Below are 19,682 nucleotides of genomic sequence, written 5' to 3'. Positions count from 1 at the left end.
TTTAATGTTGTGGCTAAAATTCATGTTTCAAATACAAACAGAGAAATTTCATAAAACAAAAATAAACAAACTATTGGAGATCCCAGCAGTAAGAGCTTGACATAACCCAACTTCTCTCGGAGCTTCAAATGTCCCTCACTCCCCCTCACAGGCTGTGAGTCAGCAGGGGAGGAGGATACTTAGATTAGAAACACCAAACTGTGGAACAATCATTACACAAATGTTATTTTGGTTGCTCTTCAGATGCTCCTACAGTTAAAATCTGCTAAATTAGGAGAACTGCAGTGATCAGAACCTCAGCTGATACCTGTCGAGTTCTGACTTGACCTACCAAACTTGCAGCGCCACAACAAGGCTTTATGCCACCCAAAAACCTGATTTACGACCCCCTTGTCACAAATAAGAACAGGAATCATCATTTCAGCCTTCCTGCAGAGCTGGCACTGAGCACTTTCTCTGCTGCTTTTGTTTAGCTGGTAATTGGAAGACAACAGGAATCAGATCAAACGGGGCCCTGAAGTCCCAAGTTTCAGGCCAGATCATCATCTGTGTATACTGGCATGAGGTTGGTACCTCACTGGGGGCACATTCCAATACCAATGTCACTCCAAAACGGATCATTTTGCCTTGGAATGATTTTGCAATAACTATCAGGAGTCTTTGGTACACAGAAATGTCCACGCTCCAACGATAAACACGAGCCTCGGAGTGACAGTTCTATTATTCAACCCAATTTTGCATTCCAAATATCCTCATCCACTACAGATGCTGAGAATACTGTTTTCCCCAACACCATGGGTCCCAACAGGAGATGCTCTGCAGAAACAGGCAGAGAGGAGCCTGTGTGGAGCAGAAATTGCCATCTGAATTCCTGCATTATGCCCCCAAGGCAACATGTGAGGATTGTTTCAGCCTTTATTAGCAGAGACACAAGGAAGCTTTTATCTTCTGTTTACTGGGATGGGAATAAACACAAAGAGTTAATATGTAACCATCCTTTTGTGGGTTTTTAAGGGCAGAGCCCTGGCCCTGGGGGCACTCGGGACGTCGGGGACTGGCAGGATGCATCCCCTGGCACTGCTCGGGTGCCTCGTGGCTCTGAGCCACTGCGCTCTCGCGTCCAAAGGTGAGTGCCTTCCACTTCCCAGGGGCAGCCCCATCCTGAGGTGGGAATGGGGGAAACTGGAGAAAACAACAGGATTTTAAAGCCTCTAGATAATCCTGGTCAAGTGTTTTGAACATGGTTTTTCTCTGAAAGCTTTTCTTCTCTTTTCGCTTTTCCATTCTTCCCTCTGTCTCTTCCTGTGGTGAGGTGAGTGGCTGTGTACAAAAGCATAAAATGAAGGAAAGCAGAAGAAATGCTGACAGATGTGGGACTCAGGCTGCCCGGGTGCCAGGGGGGAACTGTGTGTGCCAGGATTTAACCTGCTCCATCCCTGCTCACCCCTCCCTGCCCGCACAGCTCCTGCCTCGCTTTTCTCCTCCTTTCCCCCATGCCAAGAGCTCTGGGCTCTGTCTCACGTCCCCTCTCTCTGTGTCTGCCATGTATTTCTCCATCCTGAGCTCTCTGTCCTTCTGTGCTCTCCCCTCGATGGCAGCAGGAGCCTCTCTCCATGTCCTCAGCAGGAGCTCAGGCTGCACCCTCCGTTCCTCCCTCGCTGTTCCCTCCTGTTCTCACCCTCTGGCTGATGAGCTGTTCCTGCTGTCACCGTGTTAAAGCTGTTTGGGAAGCAGAGCTGGCTCATGGAACAGAGGGTCTACCCCAGTGAACAGAAAAATTGGAAAAAAAGGAATTTAATTACAAGAAAAAACACCTGATTTCAGGCTGACCCCCACCAAGCAGAAGATTTGGATTAAAAATGAAAGGCATTTGTTTGCTTTTAAGTCCTTCTCACCCTGTTTTGTCCAAGGAAATTTACTGTAACTGAATCCACAGAATTTACAGAATCACCAGGTTAGAAGAGACCTTCAAGATCATTGAGTCCAAGCCAGCCCCAACACCTCAACTGAACCCTGGCACCCAGTGCCACATCCAGGTTTTGTTAAACACACCCAGGGATGGTGATTCCAGCACCTTCCCAGGCAGGCCCTTCCAGAACTTTATCACTCCTTCTGTGAAAAACTTTTTCCTAATATCCAACCTGTATTTCCCTTGATGCAGCTGGACTCAATTTGTGCACCACCTTCATAAATCTATTTTGGAGGAAAAGTAAATTTTCATTTAAAAAGTGACACCAAATCTAACTGGGACCATTGGTAGAGCTGCTGAGGAGAAGAAGAACACCACATTTTTTTTCTGGCTAGTACTTATGGCAGCCATCAGCTGCCTTAGGAAGACAAAAGCTCAGGGCAGAGAGATACTATAACTCATAACAACAGAGAACCTTCTGCTTCAAGCTGAGAAATCAAAACAATTTTCTGTCGCTGTTGAGGCAGGGACGGGGATGAAAATGACTCCAAGTCCAGAAGGCAAAGAATGATCCGTTTATTTGAAAGTACATCTCTCTTTTATAGAGAACAGCGTAAAGACTAATTTCATTGGTCTTAGAGTAAAAACATTTCACACCATTGGTGCACTACGAATAGCACACGGTGGCAGAACATATCTATAAACAATATGAACAGAAAGAGAGATAATAGATACTTCACATTCCTCTTGGACTTTTTCCCAGGCTTAGCCTGGTAGAACTCTCTCTCCTTTTCTCTCTGACTGAACTGAGAATATCTATCATTTTCTACCCAATCTCTTGTGAATTCCTTTCCTCCAGTCTGTCCCAGGCCACCAGAAGTGATGTTTGCCACACTCAGTGTAGACAAAAAGGTGTACGAAGTGGGTGAGGAAGTGGAGTACACCTGCCGGCCCGGGTTCATGCCCAACAATGGGCAGAGGAAGTACACCTGCCTCCCGACGGGCAAGTGGGCCTTCAACACCCTGCTCTGCCTCCGTGAGTACCCCCAGCAAGTCCTGCCCCTGCCTGCATGGATCTGAAAAGGGTATTTCAGAACCCACATGAGGAACCGGACGGATTTCAACAGGTCCCTCTCCAGTGGTTCTTCCCTCACTCGTTGGAAAACAACAGTGTGTGGAAGAGGGGTGGTGATGGAAAGGATCTTCCCATCTGTGTCCCACGCCTGCCCTTCAGCCCCTGCTCCTGGATGGGGATGGAGATTGGAGCTGGACAGGGGGAACGCCAATGATCCACCCCAGCCCAGCAGTGCTTATTCTCTAACAACATGTGCTGCTTCATAACCCCTGCATTTATTGCATCCCTCAGAGGCATCTTCATCATTTCATTGCAGACAACTCACATTCCACAGGAAATTGAGTGTTAAAAATATTTAATCTCAAAAACTTGCATTTTGATGGCAATCTAGAACAGCCAGACATGTGGAATGTAGTACATGGGAGTGGAGAAGTGTGAAAGACACCAGGATGAACTTTTATGATCTACTTGTTCCCACTATAATGAAATTATGATGTCATGCCTCATGAAATAATATGATCCTTTTTTAATATTTAATTAATAGCAAAGAGATGTTCCCCTCCTCCACCCCTGCAGAATGGGAAAATGGATTTTGAAGAGTTTCAATACCAGAGTACTGTAACTTTTTCATGTGATCCAGGGTAAGTATTCCCTTCCTTATGCTGCTAAATAAACCACCTAAATCATGTTGTAGTATCACCCACTGCCATACTGCAAGACAGAGAACATTGAAAACTGCACATGAAAACTCATCTACACTTCAGAAGTCATTTAAAAAAAGCCTGTCTGGTGATCCACCTCTGTTCAGTCTCAGCTATAACATTATGGGGCTTTGCTACTCCAAAGAAAAGTCCTGCAAATATAGAAACCACCAAAATAGCAGAGATTTTATGAAAAAAATTATTCTGGACTGCTTTCTCCTGCTTTTCAAATCCTCTTATTACATCATGAGATGAAATCCTACAGCAGAGAGTAGATAATCTCCATCAAAGTTATGCTGTTGGGCTCTGAGGACTGGAAATTGTGTTTCTATGCCTTTCCAAGCTCAGTAAATGAAAACATGAGGTTAATCCTAACTTACCTGCAGTAAATGCACTTTTCCTCAGGGCTACTCGTTAGCTTTAGGAAAAAGGAGGCATTTAAAAAAATAGTTATGATAAATGCAGGGAAGCACTTGAGAGTAGCAGGTATTTTATTGTACTTGGGTAATTAATGACAAAACAGGGCTTACCTGGAAGGTCACAGGTGAGACAAAGCCTAGAGCTCACTGAAAAGTGCCAAGAGCCTCAACAACCTCCTTCTGTAAAAGAGGAGCGAGATAAGGAATAAATAAATTCAACTATGACACCAAGTGCAGCACTGGGACTTGATTTGATTTTGTTAATTCTAATTTACTGGTTTTCAGCTGTGTCATATTGAAATACCAGACACATGATTAATATTTCTTTAAAACTCAGAGTAGATGTTAATAGTGTCAATATAGAGGATGGGAGTGAAGTGTGTAATGTGCATATGGAAATTGAAATGTCTGGGATTAAAATATAACAATGCACCTCGGTGACTTCAGTTCTTAAGAGCACTGAGTTCTTTCCAATATTTGGTCCTAATTGCCATAATTAACTGGGAACGCCTCCCAGAAAACCATACCATTTGCACTAGCAATCACAGATCAATACTTGCTATTTATATACATCCATAGTATTAATCATTTTTAGAAATTAACATGTGAAACAGAATATAAAGTTGAAACAACAAAATATCTTGTATCAAGAGTTCTGCCTGGGTCTTTGCAATATTTGGACATTAACAGTTTTTCAGATCTGATTCTAAACTTCCTTTGAGGTCAGGAACTGTTAAACTAGAGAAGGATTTCAGAGCTGGATTCTTAATTCTGTTTAGGAGAAATGACAGATCTTTGATTGATCTCCCTGCTCTGATAACCAGGTCTGTTTGTTTCCAGCTACAACCTTGTTGGGTCAAGAACGAGCCAGTGCATGGCAGATGGAAAATGGACTGGAACTGTTCCACAGTGTCAACGTATGTGTTTCAATAAAAAAGAACTATCCTTGTTCCTATTCCAGAAATATTCCTTGCCATTGCTCAGAATTATATATACTCTTATTCAGAAGTCTCCTCTAGTGCTGTGCAAAAGCTGGTTAGGAAAAATCAAGCAGAATGCTGCATAGTTGGTGTTATCTGTGTGGATTTTAGAGAAATACAGTTGAAAGGTCTGAACAAAAGGTCGGGATCAGGGATGCTATTTACAGCTGGAGGTAAGATGCTTATCCACTCAAATTCCTCCTCCTTGTGTATAAAAAGAGGATATTGTCATGCTTTGTACTTATGCAGGGCTTTGCTACAACCTATCCTGCAAAAACACTTGACTGAAAAGCAGGACTATTATCTGAAAAATCCAGCATAACTCATGAATTCTGTACTCTGAGGCCCCTCTGACACTTTTAATTTAAATTATGTTTTGCCAGCTGTGATTCCATGCGGGTTCATTTAGTCATAAGAATGTTGCTCCTCTGATTCTACAATTATTTGATCTTTAAGATTAAATTTTCTGAATGCTGTGCTTTTGTAGCGGTGACTTGCGCACCTCCCTCGCTCCCGGAATTTGGGGTCCTCTCTTTCCGTCGCCTGCATCCTGGAAATGTCTCTCATTTCCTGGACACAATCCAGTTTGAATGTGTCCCTCCTCTCGCCCTGATTGGGAACGAGACAGCCACCTGCACGGCCAATGGCACATGGAGCAGCATTCCAGTGTGCAAGGGTGAGTAACTCACTTTTATCCACACCAAAAAATATTCCAGAGAATTGCATAAACAAAACTAAATGAACAACAATATTTTAATTTTTTGTACAACTGTAATTGCAAACATACAGCACAATTCATCTGCAGCTGAATTCTGCAATCATTCAGGCTCGTGGATCAAGGAGATTGCTAACCCATGGCACATAACACGGGACTGGCAAAACATTTGCTGCAGGTGTAAAGGTTATATAAACAAACCCTGCTAAACATGGTGCATGGCGGGGAACCTGAGCCTGGCCTCCAGTGTGCAGCCAACATTGGATTCTAAGTGCTCAGATTCACCTAAGAAATAGCCAACCTTACCCTCAGTCCTAGAAACTTCCCTGCTTTAAGTTAAATTACACCACGTTTAAGTCATGTTATAACCACAGATTGCAATAGATGTGTACTTCAAACAAGTAATGTTTATTTATTTGTTGTGGCTTTAAGCTATCTTTCCCCTGGCTGTGTTTCCTGTGAAAGAGGCTGCAATGGCCCACCGTGAAAGTTTTTCTACATTTTCCAGGTTTATAGTTGTCTTTGTGACCTGTGACACTGCTAAAGCTTTGGGTTTGGTTTTGTCCCCCAGTTGTCACCTGCCCCACTCCAATAGGAATAGAGAACGGGTTCATAGAGTTTGCTGTGCGCAGAACCTATCACTACAATGAGAGTGTCAGCTTTGGCTGCCAGCCCGGCTTCGTGATGGAGGGATCCAAACATTCCCGCTGTGAGAACACTGGAAACTGGTCCACCAAGCCAGCCTGCAGAGGTGAGCACACCCCATCCCTCAGAAACCAGGGATCAAACTGAGCTCTCCCACCTGACCACTGCTCTGACCGTTGAGCTGTCACTCCTCTGTGGAAGAGCTGTGCTCAAAAGGAAGCCAAACAAGGAATTGCAAGGCCCTGATAATCTAAGCCCTCTCCCAACACTGGATGTTGTATGACACTGATGTATCTGGATTGACTTCAATACTCAGTCATGTAACTTTATTCCGAGTATTTCCTCTCCTCTTCTTATTTCATGTCGTTAGAAATTACACTGAGGCTGGATTTTCACAGGAAACTTTTGACCCTATGCTTCAGGGTCTGAATTTCTTCAGCAGAAGTTCTGTCCATATGTAGGACACATTTTTCATTCCCAAATGTCACATACACAGAATTCTGCTGGGATCTGATCTACCCCCTTTTCAAACCCGCTCCTTATAACTGGATTTTTTTCCAGCACCATGTAAAATACCAGTTAAGAAAGCTGTAGTATTGTACAATGGTGAGAAGAAGAGAGTTCAAAATGACCTGAAGGATGGCATTCTGCACGGGGAAACTGTATCCTTCTTCTGCAAGAACAAGGAAAAGTCCTGTGCCTACACTGTAGATGTGGCATGTGTGGATGGCAACTTCACCCTCCCTGCCTGTTTTAAAGGTATGAGCCAGGCTGCTCACAAACCAGCTCCTGGTGGGGGAATTACAACTGCTTGAGTGTGGGGGACAATGTCATAATTCATCTTCAAGCCCTACTTGAGTGGCTGTTTGAATTATTGGGTATTTGAGTTATTGGGTATTCTGGAAGAAAATGGCCTGAGGAGAGAATGCCCAGCAAGAATTTTCCTTTGGTTGTGTCAGACCCCTGCTTGAATTCCTGCCCTGTTCTAGAAGATGCTACTTAAAGATGTTACTAGCCCAAAGAAAAGGCCATATGTGAAGTATTCTGGGATTTCACAAATCCTTGGATCAGCACCTCCTTTAGGGACAAAAAGCCTGAACACTGCTGCAGGTCTGAGAACCTGACACGTTCCCTCTTATTCTGGTGAATTATTCCCACCTTGTGCTGATCAGGAAAACACTTTGGACCAAGAGTGTTGAAAGGCAGCTGAGAGCTGTGGGGAGGAATTGATGCTGGGGGAACAGCTTCACAGGCAGGCAGGCTTTTAGAATAAATAAACAGACATTACCAGCTTTGCTAGCAAGAGGGAAATGTTTCACACTTGTTTTGTCAATATTCAATTGCATAGAATTTTCCTTGTAAGTTTTATTTTCATTTCTAAGTGAAGGAAAAGCACAGCCTATCCATGATCAAAACATCTCTCCTCATATTTGGCTTCTGATGCACGTAGCTCAGCTTTATTAAGATAGAAAATAAAAGTGTATTTCTTCCAACAGTTTCATTATGATGCAAAGATTGACTGCTCACCTCGCTATTGTTTTCAGCTGTCACATGTTTCAAGAATTTAACCCAAGTTCTTCACTTGTCTCCAACAGAACGTGGCTTTTTTTCAACTCTGGTGAAGAAAGACCCCTCAGACATGAAAGCGTGTGAAGATGAAGCTTGAAGCAGAGAAATAACCCAGTACTAAATTTCTGCCTTACTGAGACAGAAAATTCCACATACAAGAGGAAAACTTAGGTCCTGTGAGTGTAACTTGGATCTTGTAAATGTAACTCAGGTCCTGTAAGTGTAAATTTCCAGGTGAACTCTGGAACCTGTGAATGCTTTCTTCCCTCCCCACCATCCCCTCCAGTCTCTTCCACAAGCTACAACACATCATTTCAGCCATTAACTTCCACTCTCTTGTCTCTGCCTTCTTCCAAATCCCTGCACTAGTGCTTCTCTCTCCACATTTCCAACATTTATGCAACTGTAAATGACCTCCTCAACAGCAGTTGCTTTACAATAAAGTGATTTTCAGCCACTAGTGTGTTCCTATTTAATATTACCTAATCATCAATCAGATCCTTTATCTTTAGACTGATTTATAGCAAGAGCCCTTAATCATTAGTAATTACTGGGTTCTGATTCCATTACCACTCCCCTGTGACAGGGAGTGGACCTTTAATTATAGATAGACAGAGGGTCATGAGCCTGGGATTTTCCAGAATTTACGTAAGTAGAAAGACTGAGATTTCCAAATGAGTTTAGAAGCCAAGAATCCAGCCATGATTTAAACATCAACAGCATCAGATAAAGGGATTTTTTAATATTTCTAAAAAAATTTGCTTCAGTTAGTAAGACTATTTACATTTTAGAGATTTAACTTCACCTGAAACTGTTTTAAACCACTGTTAATTTTTACCTCTGTTTCAATATTACACAATATAATTGCTTCAGTTTTGTTTTGTTTTGTTTTGGTTTTTTTTGGTATTTTTAAAGAGAAATGTACACCATTGAGCAACAGTTCTGATCTCTGATCATTAAGTAGCTCTGAAGTAAACTGTACTTTTCATTTGATTTATGATACAGGCAGCTTACTGGTATAATCCAGTTTGGCAAGTTTTGCGCTTATGTCTGTATTTTCATTCAGAAAAAGTAATTATAATTTCAACATACTAGAAAGTGATAGAGAAATATTTGCGGTACACTTACAATAAATCGTCATGAGTCATACAAGGTTCCCTCTGCAGTTTAAAAGCCTTTTCTTTGATAAAAAGCATGAGCTCCACAGTAAGTAATAATCCACTGCAGGACTTTTAAAAGGACCATTTAACATTAAGATCAAGCTACTTGTAAGATGGCAGAGCTGCCATTAAAGAACTCTAAACATGTTCTAATAATCTTTTTTCTTTTTTTTTTTTTTGTAAGGCTGCATATGAATATTTTAATAGTATTACTGATATAATTCATCCTTATGCTTCCTATTTTTATAGAGATTGAGGCAGCTGCTATTAAGTATTTAGTACTTTGTACTCAGCAACAATTTAATTCTCTAATGCAGAGACAGACAGACACATTCATGCTAGCAACTGAAGTGGGTATTTTGTTGGTGCAGCGTGTCTCATAGTTTGGTTGAACACGTTTAGGTGGGATCCTCAAATGAAGTTTGCAGGCCAGGATAGCCAGAATTCCTTCTAACACATACATAGCTCAGCTGGCAGGAGCCAATTAATTTGGAAATCCAGTCTAAATGTGGTGTGGATCCATCTCTGGGATCAGGATGTTCAGGGCAGTTGCTGAGATACCAAACACTGTTTAATATTAACTCGTGTGTCACAGCAAACCCTGTGAAGTTGGCGTAAGGAAACTTAGCATTCACTGCCACCCAAATGCAGCTTGCCCCTGAAAGGACTTATGTTTTGCACAAAAAACAGCTGCCCCAGGAAAACGGAGGTTTTTCTAAGGAAATTTTCCCAGTTCTACTTACCCATGCAGCAGGATAATGACTGAACAAATCAGCTGGCCCTGCTTCCTCACTGGATGTGCAGCACTGGAATACTTGAAAGGATCACCCTTAGGAGCCAATGTTCACATGCTGAATTTGTTATCTACTCTCCTGAAGCAAGAAGAGGGAGAAAAAAAAAATCTGTGACCTGTTAACTCTTTGAAGTAGTGAGGTATTTGTGAATCACAACTCTCCAGACATGAAAGATTTTCTCAGAAGGGCTGAAAAATAATGTCTTGCAACTCGAAGTGTTCCAGAAGCTGGTATGAGGCAGTGAGACCTGACTGCTTTTTTTTTTTTTCTGTATTTTTGAGATGTTTGAAAAAATGCCTTAAGCTGTGTTCATGTTACTTGTGGCAACCTGCCGAGGCAGTTAAAGAGATAAGAGAACATGGTAAAATGTGGTGAAAAGTACTGAATATGTTTTGCTTAAATGACCGTATTTTTACAATTCAAATTGGCAATTTTTTCTGTATTCTGGTTGGGATATCTTTGTGCTCTGTATCAGTGTGTCTACAGTGATTTCCTCAGGAGGGTCAGGGCACATCAGTGCTCCTCATGTCCAGGCTGCAGCTTTGGATGGAGACAAGACCTCAGTCATTTCCTCAACCTTTTGTTTTTCTTTCTGTTTTTTTTGAACAGAAGTTATGCAATTATCAAATCACTTCAGTAGGCTCCAACCTCTCTGGCCACCCTGGTAGTGGGTCTGCCTTGGGAAGCAGACCCAGAAACTGGATCTATTCCCTCAGGAAATTTCTCCTGGAGTAGTGGCTGCAATCATTGATTTTGCTTGGCCTCATGTTCTTTTTGATCATGTTCCAGCAAATTCAGTTTTTCAAAGTACTTTGTGATGAGTATGACAAAGATATATTCAAACCTGAAGGCAACGTGCAGAAACACAGCTTAGTCTGCTGCAAGGATCTACCATGGATTTAACACAGATGAAAAGTACTCCATGTTTCAATATATATCAAATGACAACTATTTTAAATTTGGAATTTCAAGATAATAAATCATCCTCGTAATGTACTCCTGAGATTTTACCGTGGTTGAAATACTCCTTCAATGATTTTTGCACTGCTTCTGTGCAAATGTGGGTTTAAGGCACTCAGAGTAGGCTCCAGTGCAGCTGTCAGAACTATGACCCAATGAGCCCTAACATGGAATCATTCCTGCTGAAAATTAGCTGGGAAATCAAAGAAAACAGCCAATTTCCTACTGTACATGTACAGGTTTCTTGTTTGACCTGTATGTGCATCTGAATCAAACTCAGAAGTGTTGAAGAGTTTGTTTGCTCAAGATAAAAGCGCTTTAGATGCTACACACAAAGCAAAGCCCATGACAGATTTTGGGGAAAGAGAAATGTATGAATCAAAGAGGTCAGAGGGTTTATTTGGGATCATACATACACACAATCACTTCATTCACTCAGGAGGAGTCTGAACAGCTGAAAGATTTCTCTAATTCTCTTGGATTAATTCATGGTTTTCTCAAAATGGCTATAAAACAAGTACAACCCATAGTTTTTGTGCAGAAGTGTGAGGCTCTGAAATTCTTCTATTCCACAACCACCCCTCGTGTTCTCTGTCCTTGGGATAGGACATGAACAACCCAGAAACCATCAGCAACATAGAGCATATTAAATGTTTTAAAGTGAGCTCAAAATCGCTCTATTACCTATAAGAATATACTTGAACAGATTTTACTCATAAACCGTGAATAAAATTGGCTCTGCAATTATTGAACCTTCTCCTAAAATTTAATTTTCATTTTATCCACTCATATTTCTGGCACCCACCCCCCACTGCTCAGGCTCAAAAGCTACTTCTGATTTATTGACCTTTAACTTCAGGGTGGCAAATATTTCTCACTAAGCTCTGAATAGAAACATTTTTTCCCCTAAATGTTGATGATAATGAAGATACAAAAATAGATACAGCCAATATCCAGCCAGCAGGAACAAAATACCACATCACAAAGAACCTGGGCTTGTCCCCCACTGCTGCTGTACCCTCACTTTTCTAGTCCCAGCTCTCCTGTGCTCACAAGGCACCAGGTCCATCCCCTGCATATCAAGGAGCTGGACCAACCCCATTAAATTCATAGCACAGAATCGTAGAATTGAGTTGGAAGAGATCTTAAAGCCCATCCCATTCCACCCCCTGCCACGGGCAGGGACACTTCCACTGTCCCAGCTGCTCCATGCCCCATCCAGCCTGGCCTTGGGCACTGCCAGGGATCCAGGGGCAGCCACAGCTGCTCTGGGCACCTGTGCCACCCTCACAGCCAGGAATTCCTGCCCAATATCCCATCCATCCCTGCCCTCTGGCACTGGAAGCCATTCCCTGTGTCCTGTCCCTCCAAGCCCCTGTCCCCAGTCCCTCTCCAGCTCTCCTGGAGCCCCTTTAGCCCCTGGAAGAGGCTCTGAGGTTTCCCTGGAGCCTTGTCCTCTCCAGGTGAGCACCCCCAGCTCTGCCAGCCTGGCTCCAGAGGGGCTCCAGCCCTGGGATCCTCCTGGAGCCTCCTCTGGGCTCTCTGCAGCAGCCCCAGCTCGTTCCTGTGCTGGCCCAGGGCTGGGGCAGCTCTGCAGGTGGGGTCTCAGCTGAGGGGCAGAGGGCAGAACCCCCTGCCCTGCTGCCCACGCTGGGGATCAGAGCCCAGGGCACGGGGCCGGGCACGCCGAGCTCCTCAGCCATCAACAGCCCAGTCCTTCCCCAGGAGGGCTCTCCATCCATTCTCCAGCCAGCCCGTGTTTGTGCTGGGATCGGCCAAGCCCAGGGGCAGAACTTTGCACTCGGCATCTCCCGTTTCTCCTTTGGAGCTCCCCGAGTCTCTGCTGGCGACTCCTGAGGCGTTTTCCATGCGTGTCTGAGCAGAGCCGTAACTATCTACAAAGGGAATCTGGGGGAGAGCATTGGGAGTAGCCACGACCGCACTGCTGGGCTGTGGTGACATTCATCACTCCGGGCAGGAATCACAGAATATCCTGAGCAGGAAAGACCATCGAGTCCAGCTCCTGTCCCTGCACAGACCCCCAGCAATCCCACCCCGGCCATCCCTGGCAGCGCTGTCCAAGCGCTCCTGGACAGCCTCGGGGCCGTGCCCATTCCCTGGGGAGCTTGGGCAATGCCAGCACCCTCTGGGGGAAGAACCTTTCAAAATCCAACCTAACCCTCCTCTGGCACAGTTCCAGCCGTGCCATAGCTCCTGTTCCCGGTCCCCAGAGGGAAGAGCCCCGCGCCTCTCAGAGCTGTGGCTGCGTTTCCGCGGTGTCCCACCAGCTCCTTCCTCGCACTCCTCAATCCCAAGAGCTTTCCCCGTTCCTGGGGCCGAACAACTCCCCAGCCCCTGCGGGCTGTGCTCCCCGTCTCCATCCCCCGCCCGAGGCCGCCCGGGCCGCGCCGGGCCAGCCCCGGTCACCGCGGAAACGGAAACGCGCGGGGCCGGGGCCGGGGCCGCCGGGAGCGGGGCCGGTTTGAACGTTCGGCCGCTTTGAACGTTCGGCCGCCGCCTCCCCCCGCCCTGGCCGCGACCCGCAGCCCCCGAGGTAACGGGGCAGGGCCCGCGGGGCCCGGCCGGGGCTGGGAGGGCTGCCGGGGACACTGGTGTGCGCCCCGGGCCGGGGCACGGCCGGGGGTACGGCCGGGGGCCGGGGCTGACCGCCGGGAAGGGCCGTGGGGCGGGCCCGGGGGTGCGGCTCCGCCGGCTCTGGAGCGCCTTCATTGCTGGAAGGCGCCGGGAAAGGTCCCGCTCCGCCGGGCAGTGAAGGGCGCGGGAGCGAGGAGCGCTGCTCTGGGCGGTGCTGCTTCCTGAAAAACAGTCCTGACCGCGTTTTGGTTCTGTTCCTTGGAACTATCGCTCTACTTGCTGTTTTCCCTCCTTTCTCCCCCATCTTCTTAAAAAAAAAAAATAAAAAAACCCCTCTAATTCTAAGGAATATCAAGTTAGGAATGCGGTTTCACACAAACGCCTTGAGGTGTTTTATACAAATTGGGTGTAATGAATATATTCATTGTGTGGTTGGCTATTCCGTTTCAAATCTAAACAAGCACATTCTCGTAGATTACACTGAGAACCTGTTATTTACAAAGAATCTGTCTTAGGTTTGTGTTTATTTCAACATAACACATCTAGTTTCACTTCCTGTATGTTCCAAGCACATCTTTGTGTGTAAGATGAAGAGAGACTGACGTAAAACAGTATTTGTCCTTTTCTACATCAATGGCATTAATTTTGCAGGTTACTTTGTGTGCTTTCAAAATGAGCAGCGAGGATGAAATAAAGGAAAAACTGGATGCAGAATTAGATGGCTATGTCGTGGCTATGAAGCCCTATGTCCTTAACCTGCAGAACAGTTCAGGTACAGATGGTAAAATGTGCATTTAAACACTAATAACAAAGTCCTGGGGACCGACAATTAGTATCTGTAGTTGTATCACTTAATCTAACCAGCCACTTCATCTCTGACATTACAAGGTACAGTTTTGATGGGGGATTGCACAACTTCTAAAGTTGGATGTTTTAGGTGCTTACTGCAATTGTTTGACCTCATCTGTCTTGTTTTCATTATGTAAATGTGCTTTTGCACGTTTACAATACATTAACATCTATCTTTAAAAACCTATTTTAGCAGAAATGAAAATATTTTAAGGCTATTGTTTTTGAGATAGCAAATATTTTTAAATTATAAAGTTGTTAACATTTGTTTGGGAATATGTAATAATAGGAACATCAACTAATAAATGATGTTGCATAAATCTAATTTTTACAACAAGCTGGTTATTATTAAACACATAAACCCTACAAATTAAGAGCTTTATGTGTAAACATTTAACCAAATGAATAATTTCCTTCTCTGATAGCAAAGCTTATGTAAATAGAGATTTATTTTTTTAAATAGATGAGGATTTATTATGTATTTAAAGCATTAATGCTCATGCAAGCTGTAAGTTGTAGTTTATGGCAGCTCTTCCAGTGAGTGCAGAATTCCTGGTGTTTCCAATTCCATGCTGTTTCCAAAAGTGATGTGAACTTCTGGTAAAATGAATTTATAGAAAATGCTTGTGCAATATGTAAATTTGAACCGTTGTTAAAAACTTTTTTTTGTAAGTGTTTAACTATTTCTTTTATTTGATATAGTCATTCGGGAATTTGTTTTGTTTTAAACTTTGGTGTAGAAGGGAGAAACCTACAAAATTGGTGACCAGTGATGGCTTCTGTTTTCTGCATGTGTTTGATTTGCTCTGAAAATGTATAGTGACCACATATATCTGTATTTTCAGAAAGAAAAAGATGCTTACTATGGATTAAAAAACTCTGCAAACCTTTGGGAGCAGGCATAGGAATAGTGGGAAGGGAGAATCGAAACCTTTATGCAAAACTGCTGCTCCACATGCTGCAGAGAGGAGTTCTGAACGGTCCCTTCAGCCAGAAACCAGAGGAAGGAATGCTGAAAACTTTGCCTGCCTACATGGTGAGTGTCGTTTCTTTATGAGACAAACTTGCTAAAATGTATCCTGGAATTGCTTTTCCATCTTAGGTTCGGCACAAATGTGACAAAGATTCTGAATGGGTTGAGTGGAACTGCGTGTGATAAATAAAGGCATTTCTTGTAATTGATGCTGGGAAAACCTTTCAGTGGGCAAAACTTCTTGAGACCTGTATCTTCAAAATTCTGGTTAGAAGGTTTATGAAAATATGTGTTTGAAGGAACAGAAAGGTAACCTTTTTCCACTTCTTTGGAAAAAATGTAATAAAGGGCCCTTGAGGCTTCCTTTGTTCTAATCAGTAGATACCTTTTGTGAAAGGAAAATGGTTCTTAAAGGTGGTGACTTTAGTAGCCTGAGAATACTACAGAACATCAGACATCATTAAAGTTGCAGTTTGTTTTTTGAAGGACTGAATATGCTGTGTCAACCCTTGACATCAACTTCAGTGACATAACAATGCCAATTTTTGCTAAAATTACCCATCCTGTAAGAAGTATTGGAAAATATTTACACTTGCCGTGAATTCCCATGGGTTGGGAAGATGGCATTTGCACACCTCACTGGAAAAGGAATGATTGTACTGCAGATAGTCCTGCAAGAAATGACATTAAGGGTGTGAAGAAAGTATCTGTGTAAATATATTCTCGTGTTGATTTTGCATTTGTTCTCATTCTAGTCAGTTTATTTTGATGAACCGAGTTCACCAAAGGTTGGGAACAGCCGCCCTGACTGCTTACCTGAGTGGATGGTGGGAGAGCTGGGAAACCATGACAGTAATGTATCCTCTGTGGAGGACTTATCTTCAGCAACAACTCCTGCACATGGGTAAGGTCTCTGTCCTTGCGTTAGCAGGGTTTGATTTGTATTAAATAGATATAAGGTCTGGTTGTATCCGTTTGTATGGGTTTATTGCACTCCCTCATGGACTCACCATCAGTCTTTACAGAGAGAAACTCTGGTAGCAGCTTCAATGTAATGAGAACTTCTAGACTGCTCTGTTCTTACTTTTCTCCACCATGTCTTCTTCTCTGACTTCTTTAGATCTCCTTCCATGTCCCATCCCCCTATCCTCTTTCTCTTGCTCTTGTTCTCCCCCTCCTTTCAGTTCCAGACACTTAACATGGAAAATCAAAGCCTACATCTGTAGTCTAAGGCCATAATGCTGAAAGCAGCTGTTTTATCAAATAGTTTTTAATGGCTTTTTTCCTTATAGATTTGAAATATAAACAAGCATACAGATGGTAGATTTTGAGATTGTTCTGTGACTGTTGCTCACAGGTTTTTTAGAGGAAATGGAATAGTGGCTCCTTGCAGATAAGCAAGCTTTGCTGAGCGAGATTAAGGTTTTGATTTTCAGCAGCCAGTGAGCTGAAAGAGCATCCTCAGTCCCAGTCAGCTGAGAATAGAGCTGTTTACAGCAGGGAAAAAGGGGAAAAAAAAGGAAAAATGTGTCGTTATTAAGGCTCATTTTCCTGTTGGCTTAGAAAGATGTCCCTGCAATTTTGAAGGAGTGACAAGCTGGTCATTTAGATGCTTGGAAAACTTCAGCCCTATTCTGTCTTAATTTGTAGGAATCTTAGGTAAATTCTAGTTTAATCTGCTGTTCTTAAGTATTTATTTTCTGGATTTTCTTCCATAGTGCAACTTCGTGCTGATTATCAAGATCTGTGTTCTTTTTATTTCTTTATGTGGCTGCATTTCAGTCATGGGTGGAATTTCCTCTTGTTTGTCCCTTTTAAAGTCTCATTAATGTTTAATCTCTCTGAAATCCTTGGTGAAGGAAGCACACTTAGACATGGAGTGAATAGTAGTCAAAGCTCAGTAGGTACTGTACAAGGGGAAATGAGTGTTTGCTCTGCTTCTGGCTTTGTTTCATTGTGTTAGAAATACATTTTCAAGTTTAGTTTCAGAAGTCCAGTGCTTTTTTCATGTCTTCACTTACATATTTCATAAGTTACCACCATTAGCTGTTCTTTTGTAGGCACACTGGTGTTTATGCTGTTTATCATCATTTTTCAATCATATTTTTAGTTTTTCAGTAGTGATTTGGATAAGTGACGGAGACTTGCACGTTAAATCACATTGAGTATCGTGAAACTCTTCTGTATCCATTAACTGTGTGTAATTCTAACAATCATTAGAAGTTACTCTTACATCTGAGGTCTCTGTACCTCCTTTTCTTGAGGATTAGGGGCTCTTCTGGTTGCTTGCATTCATGCTCTGATACGAACCTGTGGTTTTGATAACAGACTTGTGGTTTAAGAACCAGAGGCAGACAACGGAGAATTTCCAGTTGAGTTATGATATTACTGATTTGGGCTTGATGATACAGAGAATTCACTTGAAAAGAAATTATTCTGGTTTGGTTTCATTGTTTTAGAAATACATTTTCAAGTTTAGTTTCAGATAGATACAGAAAATTGTTAAGAGGAGCTGTTCAGATACCCTTAACTAAAAAAAAAATTGACATTATGAAAACAAGGAGTGTATAATGTTTTAGAAATTTTTTTTAAAGACCTTGGAAAAAGTTTTGTTACTGTTGTGCCACGTCAGGATACCTGGCCTGGGTCTGACCAGGTGGTGTCAGTCCCTGGGAGCAGCATTATCAAGTCCAAGTATCACTCTGGGTGTTAGAAGTAATAAAACCCTATCAGCACAACTCTCCCCTGTTAGGCCCAATTTAGCACACTGATATCTCTGCAAGGCCATATTTGTGGTATAGAAATACACCTAATTACTCTGAATTCCTGACCTCTGCTGTCAGCTGGGGTGGGATTTGCATATTCCTCCCTCTTCATCCCACTGGGGCTGGTCCCTGCTTGAGGAAAGCTGAGGTGCAGTGCCACCTATTCCCTCCCTTCTTTGCCATAGTTCTTCTCTCTTTTCTACCTGGTTTATAGTAGAATACTGGGAATTTGATGTCTTTTCCCACTCTGTGTCTGAACCTCAGATTCAGCTTGGCCTGTCAAAGTCCCCATACTCATTTTTGTTGTAGTGAAGCTTTATTTCACTTGTCCCCTTTTCTCCTGTGGGAATAAAGCAATACCTACTTTGGTGATCAGTGTGGTTCCCAAGACTTTTATGAGTTCTCTGGAGACCTGCATTATAAATTATTCCCTGGATTGGAAATTATTCCATGCCAGAAGAAGCAAGTAAATGTAATTGAATAATGTTACTAGTTTAAAGGGATTAAAAAGCAGCTGTACAGGCACAGCTCCGCCAGTGGATGCTTGGACCAAGAGTGGGGCTGTGTCTAAGGAAATCTGAATTTTTATTGGAAAATTTTGATAGTTCTGTAGATTACATAAGTTAATCTTCACTGCAATAAGAAACTTGATTCTCCTGCAAGTTTTGCAGAAAAATACTGAAGATAAATATTTCAGCTGTTGTGTTTTGAAAAATACAAAATATTTACATATTTAATATTTACCTAAATATGACCATGTTAAGATATTCCCTCTATCCAACATATAGATCCTGGTTTTCTTTGTATTTACAATTTTAGATGAGCAATCAGTGCAGGTAAAAATGCAATATATTAAATATTTCTGGATGTGCAGTTTGTAGGGAGAGCCAGCAGATGGTGACCGAGTTCCACTGTATTTGTCTCTCTTCTCTGAATGTGCACCGAGAAAACTGCATCCATGGGCATGGAATTTGTGTAGTTGGATGAAAATTTTGCATTCCAGCCATGACTCAGTTCCTACAACATTTTCTCAGGGCAAAATAGATAATGTCAGTGAGACATGTTGGAGTAACTGCTTGATGTTCTTTATCTCAAGATTCTCTCTTTTCAAAGACCCAAACAAACAGAAATTCTTTTCATAGTGATTTTTATCTTGCAGTACAGATAATTCTGTGTTGGACAATTTTGACTTTTCCATATTAAGTTGTTTTTCTGCCTAAATAAAAACCTTAGATATACAAACCTTACTTGCAAACTGGGGTGTTGATGAATAAATCCAACCAGCTGGGACTGGAAAGGTGCAGCTTTATTTTGAAATGTGAGAGGGTTGATTTGAGAAATGTTTAGATTGGTTTGAACAGAAACCTGGGCTTTCTGACCCTGTAGGAAAATTCTACTCTATGTTTATAGAGTGTGCCTGAAAACATTGTTAAAGGTTAGTGTGTAGTCATGGTGGACCAGGAAGAATCAGTGAATTTCCCTCACTTTCTTCCTAGAAGGAATATTTACTAATCTCCTTTATTAGCAGCAAATTGCTGCCTCCCCCCGTGCCAGCTCCCTGCTTGGGCTGAAG

The 19,682-nt window shown here is 42.7% G+C and overlaps 2 protein-coding genes across 3 annotated transcripts in view; both read left to right on the top strand.

Annotated features, from left to right (window-relative positions):
• Nucleotides 1-965: 965 nt before the first annotated feature.
• On the top strand, nt 966-8,470 carry APOH (apolipoprotein H). 2 transcript variants are annotated; one of them, XM_068210006.1, is made up of 8 exons: nt 966-1,126; nt 2,769-2,945; nt 3,529-3,625; nt 4,945-5,021; nt 5,572-5,760; nt 6,371-6,550; nt 7,006-7,203; nt 8,040-8,470. In XM_068210006.1, exons 1-8 carry the CDS (start codon nt 1,063-1,065, stop codon nt 8,108-8,110), a joined length of 1,053 nt encoding a protein of 350 aa, XP_068066107.1. In that variant the 5' UTR covers nt 966-1,062; the 3' UTR covers nt 8,111-8,470. The 2 variants fall into 2 exon arrangements, with proteins under 2 accessions (XP_068066107.1, XP_068066108.1); XM_068210007.1 differs by lacking the exon at nt 2,769-2,945 and having other exon boundaries at nt 1,003-1,126.
• Nucleotides 8,471-13,364: 4,894 nt separating this feature from the next.
• The window catches only part of CEP112 (centrosomal protein 112), a 159,058-nt gene continuing 152,740 nt past the window's right edge, over nt 13,365-19,682 (top strand). Inside the window, exons 1-4 of the mRNA XM_068210027.1 lie at nt 13,365-13,481; nt 14,174-14,294; nt 15,217-15,407; nt 16,100-16,248. Coding sequence (XP_068066128.1) covers nt 14,195-14,294; nt 15,217-15,407; nt 16,100-16,248 — 440 coding nt within the window. The 5' untranslated portion in view covers nt 13,365-13,481; nt 14,174-14,194. The remainder of the gene's footprint in view (nt 13,482-14,173; nt 14,295-15,216; nt 15,408-16,099; nt 16,249-19,682) is intronic.

This window comes from Anomalospiza imberbis, chromosome 19, assembly GCF_031753505.1.
Source record: "Anomalospiza imberbis isolate Cuckoo-Finch-1a 21T00152 chromosome 19, ASM3175350v1, whole genome shotgun sequence".
Classification (NCBI taxonomy): domain Eukaryota; kingdom Metazoa; phylum Chordata; class Aves; order Passeriformes; family Viduidae; genus Anomalospiza; species Anomalospiza imberbis.
Note: the sequence above shows the minus strand (reverse complement) of the source record. Positions and strands in the feature narration are given on the sequence as shown.

What these genes read in the sequence shown, in the direction of transcription:
- APOH (XM_068210006.1), top strand. Translation starts at nt 1,063, where the DNA reads ATGCATCCCCTGGCACTGCTCGGGTGCCTCGTGGCTCTGAGCCACTGC. An exon ending in CTGCGCTCTCGCGTCCAAAG is followed by an intron (nt 1,127 to 2,768) that starts GTGAGTGCCTTC and finishes CCTTTCCTCCAG; the next exon opens with TCTGTCCCAGGCCACCAGAA. An exon ending in CCTCCCTGCCTGTTTTAAAG is followed by an intron (nt 7,204 to 8,039) that starts GTATGAGCCAGG and finishes TGTCTCCAACAG; the next exon opens with AACGTGGCTTTTTTTCAACT.